The 27,747-nt window shown below is 42.5% G+C and overlaps 1 protein-coding gene across 1 annotated transcript in view; it reads right to left on the reverse strand.

The window, feature by feature from the left end:
* KIAA1522 (KIAA1522 ortholog) overlaps window positions 1–27,747 on the reverse strand; it is a 53,371-nt gene that overhangs the window by 13,474 nt on the left and 12,150 nt on the right. Inside the window, exons 2-3 of the mRNA XM_040337022.1 lie at window positions 6,047–6,196; window positions 663–700 (exon numbers count right to left, since the gene is read on the reverse strand). Coding sequence (XP_040192956.1) covers window positions 663–700; window positions 6,047–6,196 — 188 coding nt within the window. The remainder of the gene's footprint in view (window positions 1–662; window positions 701–6,046; window positions 6,197–27,747) is intronic.

The following is a 27,747-nucleotide window of genomic DNA, read 5'->3' on the forward strand; positions in this document are numbered from 1 at the left end:
ATTTCCTTCTCAAATGTTACCTTTCCTCACGTGTAGTCAATCCAACAACCTCCACTGTGGCCCTTTCTCACCTTGCTTCTTTCGTTTGACTACTCGCCCAGTTTGTGTTTTTGCTCCCCTTTTGCCTATTGCAGCTTCTCTCTTCAGCTCTGCTGTCAAAGCCAAGTCACAAGCCCTGTACTATAAGATAGATATTTGTCACAGGAAAAAACATTCTAAAGCTGCACTAAAGTTATAATAGAGCTATACAGACATTTATGTCCACTCCCAATGTTACCACATTCATGAATAGGCCCACATTTGGTCATTTTTTAAGTATGCTGCAAAACTATGCAGAGCAGGATTTCTGACTGTTCCACTAGGAACGCTCCCCCACCTCTACCCTCATTGTGCACATCTATAGAAAACTGCATGACAAGCTAGATCCCCACTGAGGTTTCAATACCTCTGCTTAGTCAACAGAGATTTTGTAACCTATCCTTCGACATCCCAAAAGTCAACACTAATTTGCTGTGATTTCCTTCTTTAACAACATATTAAACTTCAGTGGAATTAATTTCCCCATAAATGCTTTAACCCTTCAGAAGATTTTTTTGACAAACCTTATTTGCAATTTCTACACAACAGTCCATCAAAAGAATCATATACACATTGTTGCTTACCTCAGAGATCTTGTTTTCCTCTTCAAATGGATGTTTTTCTGAAGTAAAGAAAAAACAAAAAACAAAAAAATTATATCAAAACACAGTGAAAATAAATAATTGCATATCTAAACATATCTAACAACTATATTTAAACATATCTATTAAGTATGTAACTGTGATATCATATCTTGTAAAAATAAATTTCTTGTCTATTAAGAGATGCAGGAAGGCTTAAACCTTAGGTTATACTGCCGCATACAATAGGACTATACACTGCCAAACAGAAAAGCATAGGCCAGCCCCGAAAAACCCTTATTACTACCAGCTTTTTCTATTATAGTGTCATAGGAGGATGGACATCTTTTCTTGAGCACCTTAGCTTTGCCATTGTAAAGACTAACCTATTCTATTACTAGCACTTTTTCATTGCTGCCCCTCCATTTCAAAGCAATCCACTCCAGTCGTCTGCCACCTAGGCTGGTCGGGCTGAGCGTCAGTAACTTTTTTTTTATTGTTGGAGCCTGAAGCACCATTATTTCCTGTTTCCCACCAGCTTTGATGAAGACAGGGTTAACACTGTGAAACTGAGCACTGATCGCAGAGACCATAAACACGCTCTTGTGCCATTATTATTATTATTATACAGCACCAACACACCAACAGCACAATTCAAAACAAGAGGGTTAGAGAAGCCCTGCTCTTGCGAGCTTACAATCTAAAAGGGATGGGCTGGTGAAACAAAAGGTAGGGACAGTGAGGGATGAACTGATGAGGGGAGTAGAAGATTTAATTGTTAGCTGGAGGCAGGATAGGTCACCCTGAAGAGATGAGTTTTCAGGGATTGCCTAAAAGTGGACAGAGTAGGAGATAGCCGGAAAGATTGGGGTAGTGCATTACAGAGGATGGGGGAGACTCTGGAGAAGTCCTGGAGATGCGTATGGGAGGAGGAGACAAGAGAGCTAGAGAGCAGAAGGTCTTGGGAGGAATGGAGAGGATGGTTTGGGTGATATTTGGAGACAAGATTAGTGATGTAGCTCGGGGCAGAATTGTGAATGGCTTTGTATGTTCTTGTTAATGTTTTGAATTTTATTCTTTAGGCAATGGGAAGCCAGTGGAGAGATAGGCAGAGAGGAGTGGAGGACACTGAACGGTTGGTACGGTGGATACGTTTGGCAACGGCATTTATGATAGACTCAAGAGGGGATAGCTTGCAGAGAGGTAGGCCAATGAGGAGGTAGTTACAACAGTCAAGGCGAAAGATAACAAGGGAGTGAATAAGTTGCTTAGTGGTCTTGACGGTTAGAAAGGAGCATATTTTCGGGATGTTTCGGAAGTGAAGTCTGGACGATTTGGACAGTGATTGGATTTGGGGCTGAAAGGTCAGAATCTAGGATTACACCTAGTACCTTGGCATGAGGGGAGGGACTGATGGGTGTATTATTGATCTTGATGGAGAAGTCAGGGAGAGGGGCATGGGCTGGAGGAAGAATTATGAGCTCAGTTTTAGAAAGATTGAGTTTGAGGAAGTGGTGTGACATCCATGCTGATATGTCAGTCAGTAAGTTAGTAATGCGAGAGAAAAGTGAGGTGAGGAGTAGATAGAAAGATTTGTGTGTCATCAGCATGGAGGTGGTATTGGAAGCCACAGGAGTTTATTAACAGACCAAGGGAGGTGTCCAAAGAAAGAACCTTGAGGTACCCCTACAGAAAGGGGCAATGGAGAGGAGAAAATAGTTACAGGTCACACTGAAGGAGCGCTGTTATAGGTAGGAGGAGAGCCAAGAGAGAGCAGAGTCTTGAAGGACATGAGAGTGGAGTTTTTTTGAGGAGGAGGGGATGGTCAAGAGTATCCAAGGCTGCAGAGAGGTCAAGTAGTATGAGTATGGAGTAGTGGCCATTGGTTTTAGCAGTTAGTAGGTCATTAGTGAGTTTCAGTAGGGGAGTAGCAAGTGGAAGCCAGACTGTAAGGGGTCAAGAAGGTTGTTGTCAGTGAGGTAGGAGCTTAGATGGTTGTAGACTAAGCGTTCTAAAAGTTTTGACGCAAATAGGAGCAAGGAGATGGGTCTTAAGTTGTTCAGGTTGGTGGGATCCAGTGAGGGATTTTTAAGTATAGGGGTGATCAGGGCATGTTTTAGAGGGGAGGGGAAAGTGCCAGTAGAGAGGGAGAGATTGAATATGAGAGTGAGGGAGCATAAGATAGAAGAAGAGGGTGACTATAATAGATGTGAGGGAAAGGGTCCAGGGAACAGGTTGTAAGGTGGGGCTTCTGAGAAAACGTTGGTGACCTCTTCTCTAGTTTCAAGGTCAAAAGAGGGTTGAGTTGAGAGTGGATTAGTACAGGGTATGTTAGGTGGGATAGATGTCTGTGCAGTGGAGATGTCCCCACAAATTGCATCAATCTTGTTTTTGAAGTAATTGGCAATCTCGTGAGCAGTGAGCGAGTTACTGGGTGGAGATGGTGGTAGAGAAAGTAGAGAGTTGAAAGTTGAAAGACAATGAGGACTGGAGGATAGAATATTAATGAGGGTGACAAAGTAGGTTTGTTTGGCAGCATGGAGGGAGAAATTGTATTTTAAGAAGGCAGATTTATATTGGATGAATACATGCTGGGAGTTAGTTTTTACGCCACACTCGCTCCAGTGCTCGGCTAAGGTTTCTGGTGTTATCCGTTTGCCAAGGCTTAAATAAGCCTGACACTTTGTGTGGTGAGAGGCGCAAGAGAGTCCAGTGAGGATGAAAGTGAACTGTTGTAGATAGAGCTGGCCAGGTCGGGGCAAGACAGGGGTGAGATTTACCAGTCCAGTCTTTCATTTTGGGTAATTTAAGACTACTGAGACCACAGAGACTTTCCCTTTACTCTTGCTTTGCTTTTCCAACTGTATCTCCAGAGATTAGACACAGCCTGATAAATTGTCTGCTACTCCTAAGTCCCTGTTGGCTTTGTACCCATTTTGTGAGAATTTTGTTCAGGAATGGTCCATTACTACAAAGAATCCGGCTGTATCTTGACTTATCAAGGTGACTACCATACTGGTGGAGGATGCACCTGCCTTAACCGCTTCAATACAGGGCACGTTTACCCTCTTCCTGCTCAGGCCAATTTTCAGCTTTCAGTGAATGACAATTGCGCGGTCATGCAATGCTATAGCCAAACAAAATTTTTAGCATTTTTTTTAAAGACAGATAGAGCCTTGGTTTGGTGTCATTTAATCACCACTGGGTTTTTTTTCCTAAAAAATACCCCAAATTTTGGAAAAAAACATTTTTTCTTTGTTTCTGTTATAGAATGTTGTAAATAAGTAATTTTTCTCCTTCACTGATGTGCGCTGAACAGGCAGAACTGATGAGCACTGATAGGCTGCACTGATGATGCGGGACTAATATGCTGCACTGATAAGCACTGATAGGCGGAATTGATGGACGGCACTGCTGCGCACTGAAAGGCAGCACTGATGGGCACTGTTGGGGCTGCACTGATTATCTGTGTAGATCTCCCCTGTGAGGAAATGCCACTGATTGGCTCTGTGCAACTTCATCCAGAGTGGGGGCATTGTAATACAGAAGGTGAGTTGCTGGGCGGACCACCAGGTGAAAACAGAGGAAAAAAGACGTATAAACTGTCCCCTGGGTATATTACACAGCCAATTTTTATGGTGGCAACTGTCCAACGGGATGTACCCGTTTCTGTCAGAAGGTTTAAAATAATTACGGGTCTTAAAACAGTCTCCTTCTTTATAGATCTCCAAATCAAGGAACACAATCTTCTGTGAGTCTAAGTTCCATGTTAGAGAAATATTTTCAGCGGATTCTGGAATTTGTTCGTCACACATTTTCTTGGACTTTTATTCACGTTTAATTTTGATTTGGATTGACTTTTTGGCCCAGGTTTTTTTCGCTGGGTTTTTTCTCACTCTTATTGCATCATTTGAATTTTAATGCGCTGCACTAACCTTTTATAATATGTATTTTTCTGGATTTTGTGATTTTCCTTAAGTGTTCAGCTTGCATTTATTTGGGGAGGGGATTTATTCATTTTACACATATTTATATTTTTGCGCTGATTGCACCTCTCGCTATTTGTACACAAATGAATGAGGCAGAGAAATCCAGTGCAAAATGATCAGGCTGGATAGGACACACGCTGCAGCTTTGGGATAGCTCCGATGACTTTGTGCCCAAGAAGGAAAAGCCACCGCTGTCAGTGCCTTCACACCTCCTGGATGGAGTCACACGCTGGGGGTGCCGTGATGCTAGTATAGAGAAACATATATTTCTGGGGCAATCCCCCATCCCCCATTCATCATTCCCCCAGAAATGTGAGTCTCTCCATACCGACATCACGGCACCTTAGGCGTGTGACGGTATCCAGGGGGTGTGCTGTGTAGGCACTGACAGTGGTGGCTTTTCCTTCTTATGTACAGAGTAATCAGGGCTATTGCAGAGATGCAGCGTGGATCCTATCCAGCCCAGCTAGGCTTCCCCAACACTCCTGAGCCCTGGAGCAGGCCTGTTGTAACATCAGCTGCCAGTATACCACACTACATGCTCTCCTTCACCATGTTTGTGAGTGCATTTACAAATGTTTTAATAAGTAGTTACATATACTTACTGCACAGCACCTTGAGGCGATTTAGTTCGCATTTGTAGCGCTATACAAGTTACTCACTCACTATGATCTTTTTGCGCTGAATTTCTCTATCTTTTTGTTTATCTACATGATCTCAAAGCTTCCCCAAGTTTTATATTGCAATGACAATAAACTATTTATCTATATTCTCTATCTTCCCTTTCTGGTCATCTGGCAGCATTGCATCTTTGCACCTTACAACAGATGCTGGTTCCACAGGTTTACCTGTAACCAGTTGGGTAATTAGCAGGGCTTTCAAACAGTGCATTTTTTGTCAGTTTATTTCATGTGCATTAGGGAAGAACTATTGCAGGCCTTATGCACTATAAGAATAGTGGTATTTAATTGGAACTAGGCTTGAGTGCCAGTTTTATCTTTTCCTTTTTACAGATGAATGAGGGCATGTTTTAAAGTGCTTTTACTGTTTGATCAGACTATGTACTGTACAGTATATCCTTTAGTGTGCATGATCTGGGCACAGTTACACTTTAAGCCCAGGTTCATGCTGCCCCCGACTTCGGCACGACTTGCATGCAACTTCTTTAACAGAGGTCAATACAAGTCGTACCAAAGTTGTACCAAAAGTAGTGCAGGAACCTTTTTCCTAAGTTTGTGCGACTCAAGACGCACCGATTAGAATGGTTCCATTGCACAGACTGGGGTCTGACTTCTGATGCAACAAGTGCCCCAAAGTCAGAGCGATTGTCGCATCAGTGTGAACCAGACCTATGACTGGGTATAAGACATTTTACACATGTAGAGTTGATTTCCTTACCTTTTCTCTGTAAGGACTTGAGCCCCTCCTGAGCTTGGCTGTGGATGTCCTCCAGGAGAGCAGTACGTCTGCTGGGAAAGAATGCATTGTCAGGGGACTCTTCCTCTTGAACTGGAATGGGATGTGATTGGCCATCGGGTTTTGAATGGTCTATTGAAAACATAAGACAGAGTAATAATTATAAGCTTTGTGTCAATGTTAAACCTGAAGTTTATGTAATTGGAACTTTTTACATGGTTACATTGGTTCAGTTTAGCATTTACATGATTTCCATGTTGTTCAATAAGAGAACACTTTGCATTCATTGTGAAAACAGAAAGTGTTCTTTGAATGGTGCCCATGCCAAACAAGTAGCCTCCTGTGTTCAGTGAGCAGCAGTGCAGCTGCTAGACACGGGACCTGGAAGCAGGTGTAGTAACAGTGCCCACTACAACGATTTCCAGCTTCCAGGGGATTCAACGCATATGTCATATACATACTTACATTAGTCCAAGTTGGTCTACTGTAACTATATGAAAGTGCCATGACCAAACTTCCATTTCCAAAGCATATTACCATAGAAATTACATTCTCATTACTCATTACTGATTAAGTAAAAATTCTGCCTTTATTCAACAGTATCTATAGAGACAGGATTTACTTGCTAAGAGTGTAGTTACTTATGCCAAGGACAACCATCTTAAATCTGTTCATGTTTACTAGCAACTTGACTGTTTATCCTGTGAGTCATTCTCAGCCTGGAGGACACAAGGTTTCACTGTCACGAGTACACCATCAGCATAGTCTGAATCAGGCTGGGATGGAACTACCCACACTGCAATGCAAAGCTATTGGCAACAAGTTTTGTCCAGATATACAGTACAAACCCCAAGTCATACATGTATGACATTGATCATGCGCTACCTCCCACATATTCCTGGTGCCTAAAACCTTCATTTTACCAAAAATTCTGGACTTAACATTGCCGATTTCTACTAAACACTGAATATAAGAGCCTATGAATGACTTTTCGGATGCATCTGTAATGCATTTACAATGCATTCGGATAGACTTTGAAGCATATCTTTTACAAAAAAATGTGGCTCTTTCACACTGGGGCTGGGAGGGTGGTAAAAACATGTGGTTTCACCAACCCCTGGCCAGCAACTGGAATTCAGACATTACAGCCTGACAGGGCTGTACACATGTTGTGGCTGCAATACTTTGCCTTGCAGCAACTTTAAATTGAAATGCAAAGTTTAACACTTCCTGTCAGATTTGCCCATTAAAGTCAATGGGGCTGCAACGCAGGCATGAGCCAAACGCTTGGCTTGCAGATGCAGCACAGTCCTGCAAAGATTGATATTTAGCAATTAAAAGCACTGCCTCCTGACAGGGATGGACTGGCCATTGGGACTACAGGGAGTTTCCCGGTGGGCCGATGGCTCAGTGGGCCAGCTTCAGTGACAGCGGACCGCTGCCCCCCTCCGCTCCTCTGTCTCTTCCTTCCCGCAGTGCACTGCTCACCTCCTCTCCCTCCCTGCAGCACTCACCTGGGGGGAACAGAGTAGCAGGGGGGAGGGGACAGACAGCTGACTTAGCAGCTAAGGCCTGGGAGTTTCTCACTTCTGCCTAATTTTGTCCCATAAGGGGGGGCACTGAACTGATTCCTTGCCCCGGGTGAAATCATGTCTAGCTTCCCCACTGGTACTGCCTATAAGAATACCAGTACCAGCCGTTCTACTCTAATAAAGTAGAACAGCTAGTGGCTAGTGAAGGGGGAGAGGGGGCTTGGGTGGCCGGGGGGGGTGCGGGATTTGTCCGACCGCCACGGGAGAGACCTGTCAAAGTGGGCCAGTCTGGATGAAGTCCAGGGCCAAATTATTGTCCCAGTCCAGCCCTGCCTCCTGAACATCTCTCAGCAGTTGCTTTAGTACCCTCTGAAAAGCAGTCCACCGTAGAACTCTTTTCAGAGGGTGGTAAGCTTTTCTAACTGTAGAAAGAGTTAAAATAACAGTTGTACCTATGAGGACTTGTTTACCCCAGCAGCGCAAGAAGATGGATGCTGGTGTGCACTGTGAAGTAAACAGTGCAGATATACTGTTTACAATGCATAGCACTGTTTACCTTTTTATTGTATAACTTTATTAAAATGTCAAATCTACATTTCATTCACCTTTCTGTGCCACAGCACATTAGCACATTGTAACATGTTGTGGTGAAAAAAAGTAGTGTCCAACTGTTTTTTAGTGCACTGAACACGTAGAACCAACCGGCCTATGCAAGGCTGCCCAATGCAGCACATTATGGTGTGAAAGGGGCACTAAACAAGAGAGTACCACAAGAGTGAATGAACCATGCTTTGATGCAATAAATCATCTGATAGTCTCTTCAGAAAGGGACACTTCTGAAAGTGTCAATCTCCTGTGTGCCCTGCTGCGCCCAGTGGTTCCTCCTTCCAGTTTAGTTAATGCTGTGTACTGTCATGTTGTAGTGAGCGGTGGGAACAACCACTAAATACAGCAGCGGACATGTGAGAGATCATCCCAGAAGTGTCAGTTTCTGAGAAAACGTCAGAACACTGCATGCCTCTTCATCAAGTATTTACCTCCTTATTCACAGGTACAGCTGTTATTTCAACATGAATGGCAGAGTTACTTTAATGCCCCAGGGTCAGGTTCCTAACACATGGCTCCATACACTACAGATAAAAGTAATAAGGCAACTAACAAGTCGAATACAAAATTGGAACTGTACTACTTGTCTAAGTGAGGCTTAACGCTGCAGGCCTGCGTTTTCTGAAAGCGCACCAATATTTTGGCACACTTTTAGAAAACGCACCAAAAATGCCCAAAAATGCACTTAAACCGCAGGTATACTGCTCTGCGCCTGTGCTGCGCCAAACCACATCCCGGCCGTGTGAAACCACCCTAAATGCCCGACGGCATCTGGAAGTATGTATATGAAACAATGTAAAATCTTATTTTTGTTTTACTGAGTGACCATTTCATATATGTCCAATACTGTACCTGGAAAATAAAAAGTTCTACAAAGTGAGCATGTTTGTTAATTTTATAATCATGATTTTCAGGGCAGGTGATTAAACATCACTTTAGTTAGAAATTATTATATTGTGTCTTTATTTTATTGCACTTCCCAAAAAGAGACATCTAAAGAGGTTTATGCATAAAGACTTGCCCCTGGATAGATTTAAGGCACCCTGACATTTGTACATCCATCCCTCTTCTAAAATGGTGTTTAAAAAAAAAAATACAAATAAAAAAAGGGGAACAAAAAAAATAAAACTTGTATCAGTTTGCATGTTTTTTTGCTTATCTCCCACTTTTAACTAACTTGTGCAGCTGCTGGCCCATACATCAATCAAAATTTTCTGAACCGGCTGATTTCTGATCCCTGTATAGGCAGGCTGGTTTATCGACTTGTATACAACCAGCCTGTTGTGGGTTTTTTTCCAGTTGATCAGTGATGCTGGCTATAGCCGGCAACACTGATCATTGTATTCTGATGGCAGGGGCTCCCCACTGTCAGAATACAATACCACAGCAGGAAAGGTTTCTCCATCCACCTTACATGGGCTCTTTTTTTTTTCAAATCCACTGATTGAACAAAAAATTTAAAAAATTATTAATCATGTATGGCCCAAGTATGATTCTGTAGTCAGTCCCGTCATTTTGCAATTATCTCTCGCTCACTCTCTCTTATGGGGAGTAACTACCTCATACCCCAGCTCTGCTATTTTTAAGCAACTGCCTGCATTAGTAAAAAAAAAAAACTCATTCAGTACTTTTGCACTTAACATCATACTCATTATAATTCCATATTCTAATTAATACACATTTTTTGTGCCTTTGGCACATTATGATCTGTGTCTAGCAGACAGTGAATTGAGGCTCATCTAAATCTCCATATAGCTAAAGAACCCTATGGTGGAACCCAATGGCTAGAAATGGAGAATTAGTTTGTAGTTCATGTTTACAGTTTACATCCAAATATATTACCACAGGTCAACATCCTAATTGTGTTTAGGGTCAGTTCACACCATAGAAACGCACTACGGATGCATTCCAGATGCTTTTCTGCATGCCCGTTTTTAATGCGTTCCAGTGCGGTTTTGGTGTGTTTTTTGATGCAGTCTAGTGCATCCCCCCTCTCTTTTTTTCTTAAACCTAAATAAGGGACATGTGTGTTCCAGTGCATTTTTGGTGGTGCTTTTTCTGGTGCATTCCATTGCATTTTTTATGCTTTTTACAGTGTTCCAGTACAGTCCAGTGCAGGAAAAATGCAGCATGTTGAACTTTTTTTTCTGGAACTGGAACGCAATGGAACTGCAAGCACTGATGTGAACTATGCCATTAAAGACCCTATAACCTACTTTCCATGCTTTTTTGATGCAGAAAAATAACTCACTGGACTGCATGTGGCCCTTAAGCCTCGTACACACGACTGGATTTTTCCAACAGGAAAAGTGTGATGACAGGCTGTTGTTGGAAAATCTGACCATTTTCTCCATCGGACAGTTGTTGTCGCATTTTCCGCAGACAAATGTGGGATAGCATGCTTTAAAATTTTGCAACAACAAATGTGTGTTGTTGGATTTTCCAATTGTGTGTACACAAGCCCGTCGGAAAAAACTCTAAAGTACAAACGCGCATGCTCAGAAGCTATGCTCACCATAACGCAACATTAGCAGAAGTTGCTCAAAGGGTGGTCCTAAAGAGCTGATCACCACGCAGTTTTGTGTTTGTTGGCCAACAATTCTTTGCTGTTTGTATGCAAAACAAGTTCACGGCCAACGCCCTTCGGACAAAGGTCCCGTGCTTTGTCCAATGAAAATCAGATCGTGTGCATGAGGCTTATGAGTATGAACTCTTCTTACACTCAGCAAAAATTGTGTGTTATCCAAAATGTGTGTTGTATGTAGTGCTGGTTTAGGGATTTAGGGCTGGGACACCTTCACTTGTGCAATAAATTAAGATCAGTTTGAGAGATTTGTGCTTTGCTTTTAATCTTCCAGACAGGTCCATTTGAATGCATTGTAAATGCATCACAGATGCATCGAAAAAGTAATTCACAAAAGTAATTCACAGGCCCTTACATTCAGAGTGTTTAGTTTAGTAGAAATCAGCAATGTCAAGTCAAAGTCATTCTGTCATAATGATCTGATAATATATAACAAATAGCAGAACTCACTTTACTGGCGGACGGCGGTGTGTTACAACTGTTCCCTGAGCATTCAAGTGAGTGGCCTAAAAACATGTCCCCTGTGTAAATTATTACTGTGACCCTGTTGGCTAGAAAGTTTCAGTGAGCGCTGTTTGTATGTAATATTACCTCCTGACATATTAAAAAAAAAATACAATTTTAAACACATGTTTATATTGTGTAGGACATATTTTTAAAGAAAGGTCCTGGATGTATCCACTCCTCCTTCTCTATTCCATTGCAGTGTATAACTAAGTAGGTCTGAATCAGGAAAAAAATAAAACCATTTCCCACAATGCAATGGAGACTCTCCCAGTTCTGCACCATACTGCTCTCCGTCAGAACCTAACATTTTGGTTGCGGCTGCATTTAAAAAAAAAGGTGCAGGAACCTTTTTCCTGAATAAAGCACAGGGGCTCACAAGCCCCTTTTAAATGGGCTGCCGTGCCTGCGCAAACGTGGCTCATAGAGCCACATAGATGTGAACTTAGACTAAGGCCCCTTTCACATTGGGGCGGGAGCCGCGGTGGCGGTATAGCGCCGCTAAAAATAGCGAATTCGGCCGCTAGTGGGGCGGTATTAACCCCCGCTAGCGGCCGATAAAAGGGTTAATACCGCCCGTAATGCGCCTCTGCAGAGGCGCATTGCGGGTGGTAATGCCGCGGTTTCCCATTGTTTTAAATGGGAAGGAGCGGTATACATACCGCTCCTCTCACCGCTCCAAAGATGCTGCTGACAGGAGATTTTTTTCTCTCCCCCCAGCGCATCGCCTCAGTGTAAAAGCCCTCCGGCTTTTACATTGAGATTGCTGGGCAGGAGTTTTTCAGGCTGTATAGCAGCGCTATTTTAAGCGCTGTATCGCCTGAAAAACTCCTCAGTGTGAAAGGGGTCTTATGTTGGAGGCATACCATGTTCTTCCCTGTTTTCTCAAAAACAGGGCTATAATATATATGTTTTCTTTGTCTTAATACATTCACCAAGCCTCATGCATATGGACATTTAAAGCGGAGTTCCACCCAAAAGTGGAACTTCCGCTTAATCCACTCCTCGCCCCCTTACATGCCACATTTGGCATGTCATTTTTTTGGGGGTGGGAGTGGGGGCTTCAGGACTTCCTTTCCCACTTCCTCCTTCCGCCGAGGGGCTGCTAGGTCATATCGCCTTTTGGCAGCCCCTCCCTGTAGGCGATCGGCTGGGACACGTGACAGGTCCCAGGCGATCGCCTGTCCAATCGGATGCAGCTCGCGAATGCGCAGTGGGTGCCCGGCCGTGAAGCCGAAAGCTGTCATGGCCGGGGGCCCACACTTAGAATGAAGACCCCGGCCGGCGCGTCGCTTGAACGTGGAGCAGGTGAGTATATGTTTATTAAAAGCCAGCAGCTACACTTTTTGTAGCTGCTGACTTTTAATAAACATTAAAAATGACTGGAACTCCCCTTTAAGAACTTAAAAAATCTTCAAAGAGTAAAATCCCTGGTGCTTTTTCCATGACATGGGAACTGAAGGTGCTGCATTCAGCCGGAAATGTAAGAGAACGGCTGTATGGGGCTGTACTTGAGTAAACACCGATAACTTCTACACTGGTGTTTATCCACAAATACAGCATACCTCTCATGCTCAGGTAAATGCTAATTTAGAAGCAATCAGCGTTTAAAGGCATATGGCCGCATACAGCCATTCACATGTATTGCTGGCTGTATGTGGGAGCTGCTGCTCCCTGGGCAAAGTAAAGCACTGGGGATTTTACGCATGAGGAGTTGTCACCTAATAAGTGTTCTGAGCTGAAGATTTAATTTAAAAACGAAGAAAAAATTGCAAATTGAGCAAGAATGAATTGCACTGCCCTTTCACAGCACATACCAGAGGACACACGTCATTCAGTAAAGTGGCAATAAAATGCATTGTTACAACAAATTGCACTGCTTACCTAGATAATGTGAACAGAGAGGAAAGAAATGGAGTCAGACATCAGATACACAAAAAAAAGACAAAAAATAGGCCTTGTTCACATGTGTGGCAGGTGGTAAAAACAGCTACTTGATCTGCCTTTTTTTTTTTTACTGCCCCCTACCAGCTACTGGCAAATTAACATGGGCCACAATATGTCTGTACACATTGCTGCAGCTGCTTTGTCATAGCTCCCAACTGTCCCTGATTTCGAGGAACTGTCCCTGATTTGGAGCAATGTCCCTCTGTCCCTCATTCCTCCTCATTTGTCTCTCATTTTGGTCTGATCTATATAAATAGATAAAAAGTGAATTGTATATACATCAAAACGTGTTTCCCAGCGCTAAACCTTTCATCTGGTTTGTAAATTGCTGCATTTGTAAATTCCAAAAGCCAATATAAAGGAATAGTAGTGGTAAAAAAAAAGGACTTGTGGGTTTAACCAATCTTATTTATTTTTGTACAATTCTCCTTTTAAGGGGCGTGGCAAGGGGTGTGTCCTATGCCTGCATACTTTTGCTGATAGGTGTCCCTCATTCCCATTGAATGTTGGGAGGTATGGCTTTGTGGTGCAGCAATTCGTTTTTTTGGGTTTTTTTTTACAACATGTTGTGGTTGGTAGGCTGCTTGCCAAATGAACCCCATTCAATGGTACACAGTTGTGGTGGGGTCCAGCTGGATAACAATGTAAAATCCCCCTTGGGGATAAAGAAAAAAAAAACAGGAATTCAGAAGGTGGTATATCGCCTCCTAAATGCAAGTCAACTGACTCTAAACCACCTCTGTAAAATGATCCACTGTGGACTGCTTTTCAGAGCGGTTTACAAACCTGCTGCACATGTGAACGAAGAAGCAGATATACTTGATCAGCAAGTGAGGGGGTAAGAAAAGACAACCGATATCAAGTTTGGTGTTGAAAACATCCGGTATGTTGTAGTTTCATGCCAACAGTTGTCTTTCATTTCTCATCATACTCTTGAAACTGATCAACAAGCCATGGGATGTCTCTGATGTCTCTGGCTATAATGTCCTGACACTGAAAGACTGTCACGACTCACAACACAGTGACCTTTATTTGTGGATATACACTAATCACATGCACATCATTTTAAATATACCTTGTGATTTACTTTCACCTAAGAGAACAGCAATCTGAAGAACTTGTCCATACTTGTACGTGTGATACAAGTAAGGACAGTGCAGAGTAAAGCCACGTGTAATTTTCCTACATTTTTGTTACAAAAATTAGCACAATACGCCCACAGTTTGAAGCAGTCTGAGGCCCCGTACACACGACAGAGAAACTCGACGTGCTTGGCACGTCGAGTTCCTCGTCTCGTTTTGGGATGAAGCCGCCGAAGAGCTCGGCGGGCCGCCTTCTCCTATAGAACAACGCGGCCAACGAGAAAATAGAGAACATGTTCTCTATTTTCTCGTCGAGCTCCTCGGCGGCTCCATCGAGCCAAAACTGTACAGACGACAGAGATTCTCGGCAGAATCCGGGTTTTGACCGAGTTTCTCGGCGAATTCTGCCGAGAATCTCTGTCGTGTGTACGAGGCCTCAGGGATGGCTGCTTCATTTTAAGTTGCATCTGATCTGCTCTTTATACAGGCAAAAACACCTAATCAGAGGGAAGAATACAACATACAATCTCTGCCTACTGAAGTAAACTTTCTTTATTAAAAATGCATACCAGAAATTCCTAATAGCATATTTTGGATGAATCAGACCACCTTGTATGTTTCAAAACCTTGCCCTGAGGCACATAATTCATAATAATTCTAGGTCAGCTTCACAAAACCTTCCCGCTCTTTTACCTGCTGAACATCAATACTGAAAAAAGAACCCATTCACACCAATAGGGTCCTTTGCAGATCCCATAGGTGTAAATGGGTGTTATTACATTGTTCTGCGCTTGCTTAACTCAACCCATTCACCTGAATGGGGCTGCGCTGCAACTGTATGCAATGCACATGGCTACAGCACAGTGGCATGTGTTTTTAGGTGTTAAAAAAAGGTGGTGAGGAGGCAATATAACGCTTCTTCACCACCTGTCAATTGCCTCTAGAAATTGATCCACCATGGATCACTCTTCAGAGTGCCCTGCGACTCCATTTAGGCTGCGTACACACGGTCGGTCCAAACCGATGAAAACGGACTGAAGGACCTTTTCATCGGTCCAAACCGATCGTGTGTGGGCCCCATCTGTCAGTTATCCTTCGGTCAAAAATTTTAGAACTTGCTTTAAAATTGAACCGATGGACGCCTAACCGATAGGTCAAAACCGATGGTTAGTATGCAAAAGCATCGGTTAAAAACCTGCGCATGCTCAGAATCAAGTCAACGCATGCTTGGAAGCATTGAACTTCATTTTTCTCTGCACGTCGTTGTGTTTTACGTCACCGCGTTGAACTCGATTGTTTTTTTAACTGATGGTGTGTAGGCACATCAGACCATCAGTCAGCTTCATCGGTTAACCGATGAGAACGGTCCTTTACACTTGTGGTTGGGGACAATAAAAATTAGAGGTTGAGCTGTGTTTTTTACTGCTACGTAACTGTTCCCCTTAAGCTGCAAATGCAGCAAAGGGGGATGCACACATTCCACAGCCATCACGGTGCGGCGAAAAATTGTCTGCACTGTTGGGTTTAGTGCAATAAATTATGGGGCACTGCTGTGGGTTTTAAACAAAGATGGTGAGATGGGGATATAACACCTCCTCACTGTCAAATGCCCTCTGTAGAGCAATCCAGTGGGCCTAAGGCTGGGTTCACACTGATGGGAACTGGATATGGCTTTCCCCGCATGACAGGAGAGTACGGCTTCATCCAATTCGCATGACAGGAGAGTGTGACTCTCAATGGAGCCGGTTCACACAGCTCCAGGGCAGCTGCGTCTTCTGGTTCAATTCAGGTGCGAATTCAGCCAAAAACTCTGACCTGATGCGCATCTGAAACAGAGAACAGGGGCGCACCGAACCCCCTACTGTGAGCCACGGCCACAGCATGTGTGAACCTGGCCTAAAAGTTATTAAAAAATTGTGTTGATATATGAACATTGTGGAGAGAACACATCTATTTTCAATTAAAACCCGTATTCTGTCAATACTTAGGAAACGGGTATAATGCATTAAAAGCCATCAGGCTTGGGATACCAGCCTTGACAAAAAAAAGCTGAATGGGCAAAATAGAAATTTTCATCACAATCCAGCTGTTCTCCGTTTGAAGACGTGAGCCTGTGCCATGTTTCACAATGCCTATAATACTAATGAAACAGCCATTTCATTAGCTCAAGAGGAAATATCTGTTTTACATTTCTGAATAGCCCCTAGATAATGCAGATTGAGAAATTTGGGAGTTACTCTGGTCTGCACATCAATTAGGATAAATCCACAATCCCTTGCATGATGATTTGACTGGCCATATGTCACATGGTAAAGCAGTTGTTAGACTATAAAAATATAGGTATACGAATTTCTAAATCTATTAATCATTACATCCCATTAAATGCAAAACCTTTACTGCTTAAAGTGGCATTAAAGTCTAAAGGTTCCAGCCGTATTTTTTTAAAGTCAGCAGCTACAAACACTTTAACTGCTGACTTTTAATAAGGACACTTACCTGTCCAGGGAGCCCACGATGTCGGCCCCCCCAGGCAGATCTGTCCATCGGATCGGGTGCAGGTGCCGTCATTCCAACTAAGGGAAACCGGCAGTGAAGCCGCAAGGCTTCACTGCCGGATTCCGACTGCGAAATCGCGAGTCCCGTGGCACTTTGTGAATTGCCAGCTTGTCTTCTGGGACACACACAGAAGACAACGGAGGTGCTTGCCGAAGAAGAGGACATGATGTCCTGGGCCGCGGCTGGGCTGAATCGGAAGTACACTTGTACTTCCAAAAAAGGTACTAAAGGGGAAAAAAAATAAGGATTTCAATATCCAAAAAAGAGGGGTGGAGAGGTGGTCTTTCATTTAAGGCCACCTCTCAAAAGTGGGTAGAACTCCACTTTAAAGGGTTTATAACCCTAAAAAAAAAATGGACCCTGTTCCTTTAAAGCATATTATACAGCACTGTGTAATTTATATAGTTAGTGTGAAAGAAGACACAAGCCTATCTAGTTCAACAAGAAAAAAAAAAAAAAAAAACACACATACAATCCCTTATACACAATTCTATAACCACAGACGATCCAGAGGAAGGTGAAAAACCCCAGCAAAGCATGCTCCAGCAGGGGAAAAATTCCTTCCTCATCCTCCGAGAGGCAAATCGGATATTCCCTGGATCAACTTTACCTATAAATGTCAGTACCCAAATATTATGTACACCTACACTGATAAAAACTGATTCTGTTGACTTGTAATTTTAACATAAAAATTGTATCATTTTCAACATAAAAAGAAATGTTAATAAATTGAGTTTGATATTTTAAGTACCTTACTTAATTTTCATTAGTTCTTAAAACACACCTTTTACATTTACAAAAATAGGGCCAGATTCACAGAAAACTCCGGCGGCATAACGTATCGTCGTTACGTTACACCGCCGCATGTTTTCAGCGCAAGTGCCTGATTCACCAAGCACTTGCGTGTAAACTTACGGCGGTGTAACATAAACTTGTCCGGCGCAAGCCCGCCCAATTCAAATGGGGCATGTACCATTTAAATTAGGCGCGCTCCCGCGCCGGACGTTCTGCGCATGCTCCGTTCGCAATTTTCCCACCATGCTTTGCGCGAAATTACGGCGCCCCGACGTGTTTGTGAATGGCGACGTGCGTAACGTACTTACGCCGAAAAAAAAATTCAAATTCGACGCGGGAACGACGGCCATACTTTAACATGGTGGAGTAATTTTACACCATGTTAATAGCACTCAACTTTGCGACGGGAAAAAAAGACTTGCGACGACGTAACGAACGCGCATACCTTCGTGGATCGCCGTAAAAGCTAATTTGCATACCAGACGCTGGAAAACGACGCAAACTCCACCCAGCGGCCGCCGAAGTATTGCATCCTAAGATCCGACGGTGTAAGTCAATTACACCTGTCGGATCTTAGGGCCATCTATGCGGAACTGATTCTATGAATCAGTCGCATAGATACTCTCATGCCTAGTACACACGATAGGATTTATCCGCGAATACGGTCCTCCACACCATGGGATCGAAATCCGCGCCAAATTCTCATCGCGATGACGTGTCGCGCCGTCGCTGCCGTATCTCCTCTGTGAATCTGGCCCTCAGTGTATAATATTGAGTAATCTAGACAAAACGTTTAAGGTATTTGCATTTCCATACTCTGAGTTACATTTACTTAAAAAAATGATCTTTTCATTTGACTGAAAATGCAGGATGCATATATTTTCCAAACGTGCAACCGCACGCGATTTGATGCTGTATATTTTAACGACTTAAGACCCGGACCATTATGCAGGTTAAGGACCTGGCCCCATTTTGCAATTCGGCACTGTGTCACTTTAACTGAAAGTTAAAGAAAAAGAAAAAAATAGAGCGACAATTTTGAAAAAAATGCAATATTTTTTACTTTTTGCTATAATAAATATCCCCCAAAAATATATAAAAAAAGTTTTTTCCCTCAGTTTAGGCCGATACGTATTCTTCTACCGATTTTTGGTAAAAATCGCAAAATTTATAGCGTTTACAAAATAGGGGATAGTTTTATTGCATTTTTATTAATACTATTTTTTAACAACTAATGGCGGCGATCAGCGTTTTTTTTCGTGACTGTGACATTATGGCGGACACATCGGACAATTTTGACTCATTTTTGGGACCATTGTCATTTTCACAGCAAAAAGTGCTATAAAAATGCACTGTTTACTGTGAAAATGACAATTGCAGTTTAGGAGTTAACCACTAGGGGGCACTGTAGGGGTTAAGTGTGACCTCATATGTGTTTCTAACTGTAGGGGGGCGGGGCGGGGCTGGACGTGTGATGTCAGTGATCGTCTTTCCCTATATCAGGGAACATATGATCACTGACACAATGAAGAACGGGGAAGGTATGTTTACACACACCTCTCCCCGTTCTTCAGCTCCGGTGACCGATCGCGGGACACCGGCGGCGATCGGGTCCGCTGGTCCCGTGGGCGCGGTCACCGAGCTTCGCGACCCCACGGCTGGGCTTAAAGAGACACGTACAGGTACTTGATTGTGCCCAGCCATGCCATTCTGCCGACGTATATCGGCGTGAATGGGTCATTAAGTGGTTAAAGAGTTTGGCGTCTTTTGGATCTTTGAAAGCCTGCACCAGGCAGTTCCCATACGTTTGAGGCCTAACAGGACAAAAGAGCGCCACCAGTGACAAGAATTTTTTCAAGTCACTACAAAGCCATGCAATGCCATTGAAGGGCAAGAGTGAACATTGAACAAATTATCGTTCGCATGCTTTAAATGTTGCCTAACATACCATCCAGATGTTTATTTTAATTGCAGATTAATAGATTTAAAATAAATGGACACATATTGAAACAACTCACTTGTCCGCACGCAAGGTTTGCACTTACTGCATACGGCAGAACACAACCAAGATGCAGGGTGAGGGACCGCCATAAGCTTAAAAACTATTCTGTGCCACAAAAATGTATGTTTCAGCCAGTTCGGTTTTTGAGATATATAGTTGATGAAACCTCTACCACTTTGCACCCACCACATGTTATTACATTTTAAAAACAGTTATACAATTTTTTGAGCTGTGTTTGTGCTGATATGTATCACAAAAACAAACTTTCTTTTTGTTCGGTTTTTAAGATATTGGACATTCAACATCAGATTATGTAACCTAAAGCTGCATCGGCAGGAAAAACAAGCATATTGGTATAGTGTATTTTTTTTATCAGAGAGAATTAGGGGTGCAACGGATCGTGCCCGATCCGCGATCCAATGGGTCGACCTGTTCGGATCGGCACAGAATGCGATCCGCGGAGCGCACCGCCGCCGCGGCCTTTCCTAAGGCCGCGGCTTCGGCCTAGCTCCGGAGCGGTCGGCCATCTTGGTACACCCGGCGACGGTGCGCGCTGACGTCATCACCCCTCCCTCTGCTCGTGGATCTTCTATTCTGCAAGAGCGCGCGTACTGTCTGCATGCAACCGAGTACAGTGAGACTGAGTACAGTGAGTTGATTCATGTTGGTTATTATTACAGTGGGAAACATGGCTATACAGTGTTACTGTTTACTAGTGTGGGGGCAATGTTGGACTGGAACAGTGATGGTGATGGGGAGTGGGGGACAATGGTGGACATTACAGTGCAAGTACAGTGAGTTAGATGTTGGACTGGCAATTATATTACAGTGATTACAGGAATTACAGTGATTACTAGTTAATTACAATTACTAGGTTTGCTGCGGCTTTTAAAGTTTAACATTAAAACAGTCCGTCAGATTTCCAAACACTGTATTTAAGCACATAAGCTCCGTTTTGTGTTGAAAATAAATGTGAAATCTAAAACTCCGGTGGGTGTAGCAAGATTTGTAATTTTTTATTTATTTTTTGCTGATCCGAAAATGACCCGATCCGTGACTCCTCCGTGACTCCTGATCTAGTGACAGTGCCCACCCCTTACCTCCTGCTGCTAAAAATACTGTGTAAAGTACATACAATCCCCTCTGTCAGAGAACGTTCTATGCTCCAGTGTATGTTCTTTGTAAAAAATATGCAGATTTTTACCTTATTTCACTTGACTGCTCGCTGCTCACCTCCCAACTGACGTCAGCAGGGGATTGTTAGCTCCTCCCACTGTAACTGTCAGATCAGGAGAGGGAGCAGCAAGCAGTCACGTGAGCGCCGAGTGGTGCTATGAAATAAGGTACAAATCTGCATTTTATTTTATTTTTTACAAAGAACGTACACTGGAGCATAGACTGTTATCTAACAGAGTGGAATGTATGTACTGGTTAAAGTGGTTGTAAAGCCACTTTTTACATTTGCTTACTGGGCACATATATCCCCTTCCTGCCCAGGACAATTTTCAGCTTTCATTGCCGTCACTCTTTGAATGACAATTGCAACACTGTACCCGTATTAAATTTTTATAATTTTTTTAACACAAATATAGCTTTCCTTTTGATGGTATTTAATCACCATTGGGGTTTTTATTTTTTGATAAAACTAACAACAAAAAAGACAAAAAAAAAAAAAAAGTTTTCATAGTTTGTTATAAAACAGGTAATTTTTCTCCTTCATATATGTGCGCTGATGAGGCTGCACTGATAAGGCAGCACTGATGGGAACTGATAAAACAGTACTGATGGGCACAGATAGGCGGCACTGATGGGCACTGGTATGTGGCACTGATGAGCACAGGTTTGCAGCACTTGTGTCTATGAGTGGGACCGATGTCCCTCTTATAGAAGCCGGCAATCTGCATTATTTTTTCCTCCTCACGGAAAAATAATGAAGATTACCGGCTTCTATTTACATCATGTGATCAGCTGTCATTGGCTGACAGTTGATTACATGGTAAAGGGCCGGGATCCCAATGACTCGTGATCACAGAGCACGCCACCTGCGCACCACAGGTGGCGCAAGGATAACTTGAGCAAGGGAGGTCGTACATGGACGCCCTCACGGCAATCCAAGACTACGCTATAGCTATCTTTCAGCTATAGTGCGGGCTCGAAGTGGTTAATACATAATACACCTTAAAAGTCCCTCCACATTCCCATTTTTGGTATGTTCTATGCCTCCTTAGCACCCAGCTTGCTAAGGAGACACCCAGAAGAGGGAGAAGCTGAAAGTGACCTTTCTGTGCAATATCGTTGTTGCATAGAGCAGGTATTGCCTTTTTAAACAAAATATATGTATAGCCTTTAGTATCACTTTAAATTTAAGAGTAAGTGTAATTTCTGATGTTGAGTCACCCTTTCTGTGGTGGGCACTACACATTTATTGAAGATGGTGTGTATACCACTGCTGCTGTTTTTTTTTTTCACTTCCCTTGCTGGATATCCTTAACTATCTTCAAAAAAACTTTAATCATTTGGAGACCTAATAAACGACAAAGAAAGTATCTAGAATTGGACTAATAACTTTGCAATATCTCAGGAAAGTGGGCGATTTATCAGCCCCTTCACCTTGGATATATATTTAATTTTTTCCCAGCTTTTACATTATATATAAGACCAGAACAAAAATAACATATTCTCCTGAATGTAGGTGCTATCTTGAATCACCTTCATGTTTCCCACTTCATATTGAATTGGAAGAGTGTGGAATGCTTTAAAATGCCTACTGGGAGTTAAAAACCTTTCAACATATATACTCAGCTATGGTTCAATTAGTTCTTCCAAGAGCTTGCAAAGCCTTGCCCCTTCTCCCAAAAGCAAAAACTTACTACTGTCACAGTAGCTTGTATTTTCAGGGTACCCTTACATTTTCTCCCATTGATAACCGAGGTTATTAATTTCAACAATAAATTATTCTTCCAATATTTGCAAATTCAACATGCTTTACAAACCCAGGGCCTTACATTGAATCCAGCCATTGCACAAACAGCACTGCTAGATACTGTTGTACAAGCTACAGCTGCCAAAACAGTTGATTTCCTCTTCAGTGTCAATGGGAACAAGATTTGGGCACCATATCTAATGATCATTTGGACCCAATATTCCCGAAAGTTTCATAATCCCTTACATGTAGACTTAGTTATTTAGGTTCCAAAGGACATATGGAATACCTAAACTTTGTATGCTATAGTTTTTTTGGACCACTTGTTATATCTATATATATTCTTTATTTTGTCGGTAGTGCCTTTAAAGTCCTACCCTAGGGGTTTCTCCTTTTTGTATTGACTATTCATTGGGATGTGGCACACCTACACTAGTTTTCTCTATCAGATCCCTCTTTTCTAGGTTTTTTGGAAGACCAATGTATAAAATGTGGTAGGGACCAAGGAGACATTTTGCATCTTCTATGGAAATATCCCATATATTAACATGACATAGTACAACACATTAACCAGACTTTATCTACCAAGTTAGGCTACAATACTTTTGCTTGTATACTAGTATACAACCCCAATTCCAAAAAAGTTGGGATGCTGTGTAAAATCTACATAAAATAATGCAATGATTTGCAAAGCTCGTAAATCGATTTCATTCACAATAGAAAATGTTTAAATGGAGAAAAATTACCATTTTAAGAATAATAGAAGAATAAAAAGAAAAATAAGATAACTTTGAAATGGACAGCATTACTTTTTAAAAAGTTGGGACAATGCAACAAAAAGCTGGCAAAGTAAGTGGTACTAACAGAGAAGAGCTGGAAGAACATTTTTCAACTACCGTAATTTGGGTTGGCAACAGGTCAGTAACATGACTGGGTCTAAAAAGAGCATCTTATAGAGTCAGTGTTACTGACTCAGAAGTAAAGATGGGCAGAGGTTCACAAATCTGTGAAAAGCTGTGTCTAAAATTGTTGAACAATTTTAGAATAATGTTCCTCAAAGTAAATTTGCAAAGACCTAAAATATATAATCTACAGTACATAATATCATCAAAAGATGCCAAGAACCTGGAGAAATCTCTAAGCACAAGGGACAAGGCCGAAACACAATACTCAGTGGATACCCATGATCTTTGGGCCCTCAGACGGAACTGCAATAAAAACATGCATGATTCTGTGATAGACAGCAGGGCTCAGGAATAGTTTCAAACATCACTGTCTGAACACAGTTCGCCGTGCAATTGAAAATGCAAGTTAAACCTCTATCATGCAAAGAAAAAGCCATATATAAACATGATCCAGAAACACTGTCGTCTTCTCTACACCAAAGTTCATTTACATGGCCAGTTGTAAAGTGGAAAACTGCACTGTGATAAAAAAAAAATGAAAATTTGTCATTTTTTTTGGGCAACCATGGGTGCCACATCCGCTAGACTAAAGAGGAGAGGGAGCTTCTGGTTGGTTATCAGTGCTCAGTTCAAAAGCCTGCATCTCTGATGGTATGGGGGTACATTAGTGCACATGGAATGGGCAGCTTGGTGTGTTCTGGTGGGGGCAGTCGCAACGCAATAGCACAGCGGTAAGATGGCTGTACTAAAGTCACGTAGTTAGTACAGCAAGCTCCTCCTTTTTTCTATTCAGCCTGCTGGGTTGAATGAAAAAAGCCTTACCGTGTGTACCAGGCTTAATACTTGCCATCAAAACGAAAACGATACTGTGCAAGAGAACGCCACACCCAATTGTAGACATGTCTCCTGTAAATAATCTTGATAAAGGACGGTATGCTTTTTTCTGCTCCACCCAGATTTCTGACTGGCACACTGATGCACATAGCTTTTCTGAAGAGTTGGATGGGATCTGTAACTGTATAACTATAAACTGATCTCAGGAATTTTATTTGCAAACACAGCTAGCTCAGTACCCTAAAATAATCTCATTTTTGGATGGAGTTTGCATGTGTCTAAGCTTCATGACAACATTTTATAGTATGTAGTTCCTAAGGGAATAGTCTTTCCTACTTTAAAGTTACACTCTAGTCTAGGAAAACAACTAAATATAATCTTGCAATATGAACTATGTGAATTGTGTTACATGCCATATAATTTGTTAGAATGTGCAGCCAGTTTTCTCATATAGGCATCTTTGCCCAACAGCATAGCCAATCATTTGCAGCACCACGACCAATCCTTAGATAAAAGCATACCCCCCAACCTGCTGACTGGACAATGAGAGGGCAGTGGCTCAATGATGTGGTAAAGTCTGGTACATAGTAGAAGTTTTTTTCCTTCAATCCAGCAGGCTTAACGAAAAAAACTGAAATTTCTGTATTAACATAAGCGATGTTGGTGCAGCAATTCCTTCCGCTAAGCCATTGTATTCTGGCAGGGGGACTGTCACCTCTTGGCTCCCAGTGATGATTGGATACTAGTTTGCCTATTCAACAGAAGCCAATTGTGAGACCGGCTTCTGTAGAACACACAGCTGTACACATGGGCCAAAAGTCAGAACCAAACAATTTCGGCCCCCCGTGTGTACAAGGCTTAAAGTGGATGTAAACCCAATTTATGAATTTTGAGCTGGGCACATATATCTGCAATATTTTGTTATCTTTCTTCAAAGATCTATGTACCATAGCTCTTTCCTGACCCGTTCCTCTGTTATCAGCCTGATAACTCCTGACAAATTCTCTGACACATCAGAAAAAAGCAGCCTGAAATTTCTGTCAGGGGAGGTTGCTAAAATAGATTAGCAGGGAGCTGGCCCTGTTACAAAACACCTCTGATAAGTCTCTGCCTATGAGGAGAGGGGGTGTGTGCCTTTCCTCCAATCATTAATGTTAGCTATATTGGATGTATGCCCAGACATCACACTCTGTGTTCTCCCCTTGTCCTCCCTCTGTGGCGCCGGCATCTCTACTCTGGGCACCCATCTGTGACAGCTTGTGGCTTCACAGCCGGGGGCCCACTGCGCGTGCGTGAGCGGCGCTGTGGTTTGTGACTGGCCCTGAAGTCTTCTTGGATCTAGAATATGTCCCAGAAGACTTCAGGAGGGAGAGCTTCTGCTTCCAGTTGCCCGGAGCGGAAGTGGGAGCAGGTACCTGTCAATATCGGGTAACTTCCCCCCGCCTCCTCTCCAAAAGAGTCGGGGAGGAGGCCTTAAAGTGGAAGTTCCACTTTTGTGCAGAACTCGCTTTAACTTCCCTTTCCTACTCGAAATGCCACTGCAAATGTAACTCACACTAATGTAAAAAAAAAATTCAGATGCTTTCACAAGTTGCATTTAATAATATTTTAAAAGTATAGCTAAAATAATTTTTTCCATTTTGGATACATCACTGAGGAATTGTTAGGCCTGTTTCTGACGAGAGGTCTGTTTGTCCATTTTTCAGTGGACAGATCTCCTGCTGAGCAAACCAAAGTTAAGCAGAGTCCGCCTCGTGTGAAAGGGGCTGTAAAACCCTGGTCTTTTTTTTTTTTTTTTGCTGTTTCTGTCTAGTTGAGAACTACCTCCACTTCCAGTCCCAAAGACACAAAAGGATGTTAGGGGAAATACCCATAAAATAAGTGAAAACCCCGCTTAGACAGTTGTCATCGGAACAAGTGTCTCCATTGGAAGACTTTAACTCAAAATTTTCGATCTTTGGATTTTTCATCATAGTAACAATGGCCATTGAGACAAATACAGAGTATGAATCTACCCACTGAGGTCACAGAGAGTAATAAAAACCTGACAGAGGTTCTAGCCATTCCCTATGCTAAACAAATGATAAAGAAAAAAAAGCATAACTACACTAACTGGTTTGTATTTTATATCTGCATGAAGTTCAGCTGTAATCACAAAAAATGATTGCTACTCAGCCTCACCCTAGTTGCTTGAGTAACTTGAACACTGGGACTAGGTGGAGTTCAAGAGTATGGATATCACTTTTGTGTCCCTCTGATTAGGACAGTAGTACTAGGTGCTCCGACTGTAAAAAAGTGGCATGCTCTTGGCCTTGGTTACAAAAAGTGCAGTTTTCCACATAAAAACTGTCAAGAATGAAATGCACCTCTGTACCTCACAATGTGAGTGGTTTTGCTATGTTTACCTTGCCAAACCACAAACACATGAGTCACAGTGAGATTAAAAAGGAATTTGATTCCGGTAGCACATTAAGCCAGTCATACAGTAGATGCCCCTGACGTCCGCAGAGTGATCTTTTATACCAGTCTGTAGCATGTATTGTCTACACTGTTACGAAATGTGTTCTCTGCAGGGTGACCAAAAGGAAGTTCTATTCACAAGTCTACAAAGGGAAGAGATCAGGTAAAATAGACGGCCTCCCTACGCTGACAGCTGATTGCAGAAGCTGTACTAAAACACCACTTTGAACAATGATAGGATAGTGAAGCCAAGATATTTTGATGCGAGCTGGACTTTTCTTAAGGGAACACCTTTCATGGAAGAGTAATTTTAAAAGCACACTTTACACTGTAATTTGTAGTATTTCCATGAGAAACATAGACTCCTTTATTTTCTGGTGCTTACTGTATATCCATTTCTACAAATTAAATGCATGCATGTTTGGCTTGTAAAGCATATACAACGTATACAGGGAACTGCCTACCCTACATAGTAGAAACCTGTGCCTCCATTTTTTAAAAGTAGCTTCTAACATTAAATGAATGTGTCCACAACCATATAAATTAGCAGTACAGATTCCACAGAGCAAATAGCAGGTCGAAATATATTTGTAAAAAATATCAAAAAATTATCTAATTTAAAGCGGATGTGCCACTAAAAAAATATATTAAAAGCCAGCAGCTACAAATACTGCAGCTGCTGACTTTTAATATAAGGACACTTACCTGTCCTGGAGTCCAGCGGTGATCGCAGCAGATGACGAGCCGATCGCTCGTCACCCTGCTGCTCCCCCCTCCATCCACGGTGAGGGAACCAGGAAGTGAAGCGCTCCGGCTTCACTGCCCGGTTCCCTACGGCGCATGCGCGAGTCGCGCTGCGCCCGCCGATTGGCTCCCGCTGTGTGCTGGGAGCCGAGTGTTCCCAGCATACAACGGGGGACGGACGGAAGGTAAGGACAAAACCCGTCCTTTGC

Source organism: Rana temporaria, chromosome 2 (assembly GCF_905171775.1).
Source record: "Rana temporaria chromosome 2, aRanTem1.1, whole genome shotgun sequence".
In the NCBI taxonomy this organism is placed as follows: Eukaryota; Metazoa; Chordata; class Amphibia; order Anura; family Ranidae; genus Rana; species Rana temporaria.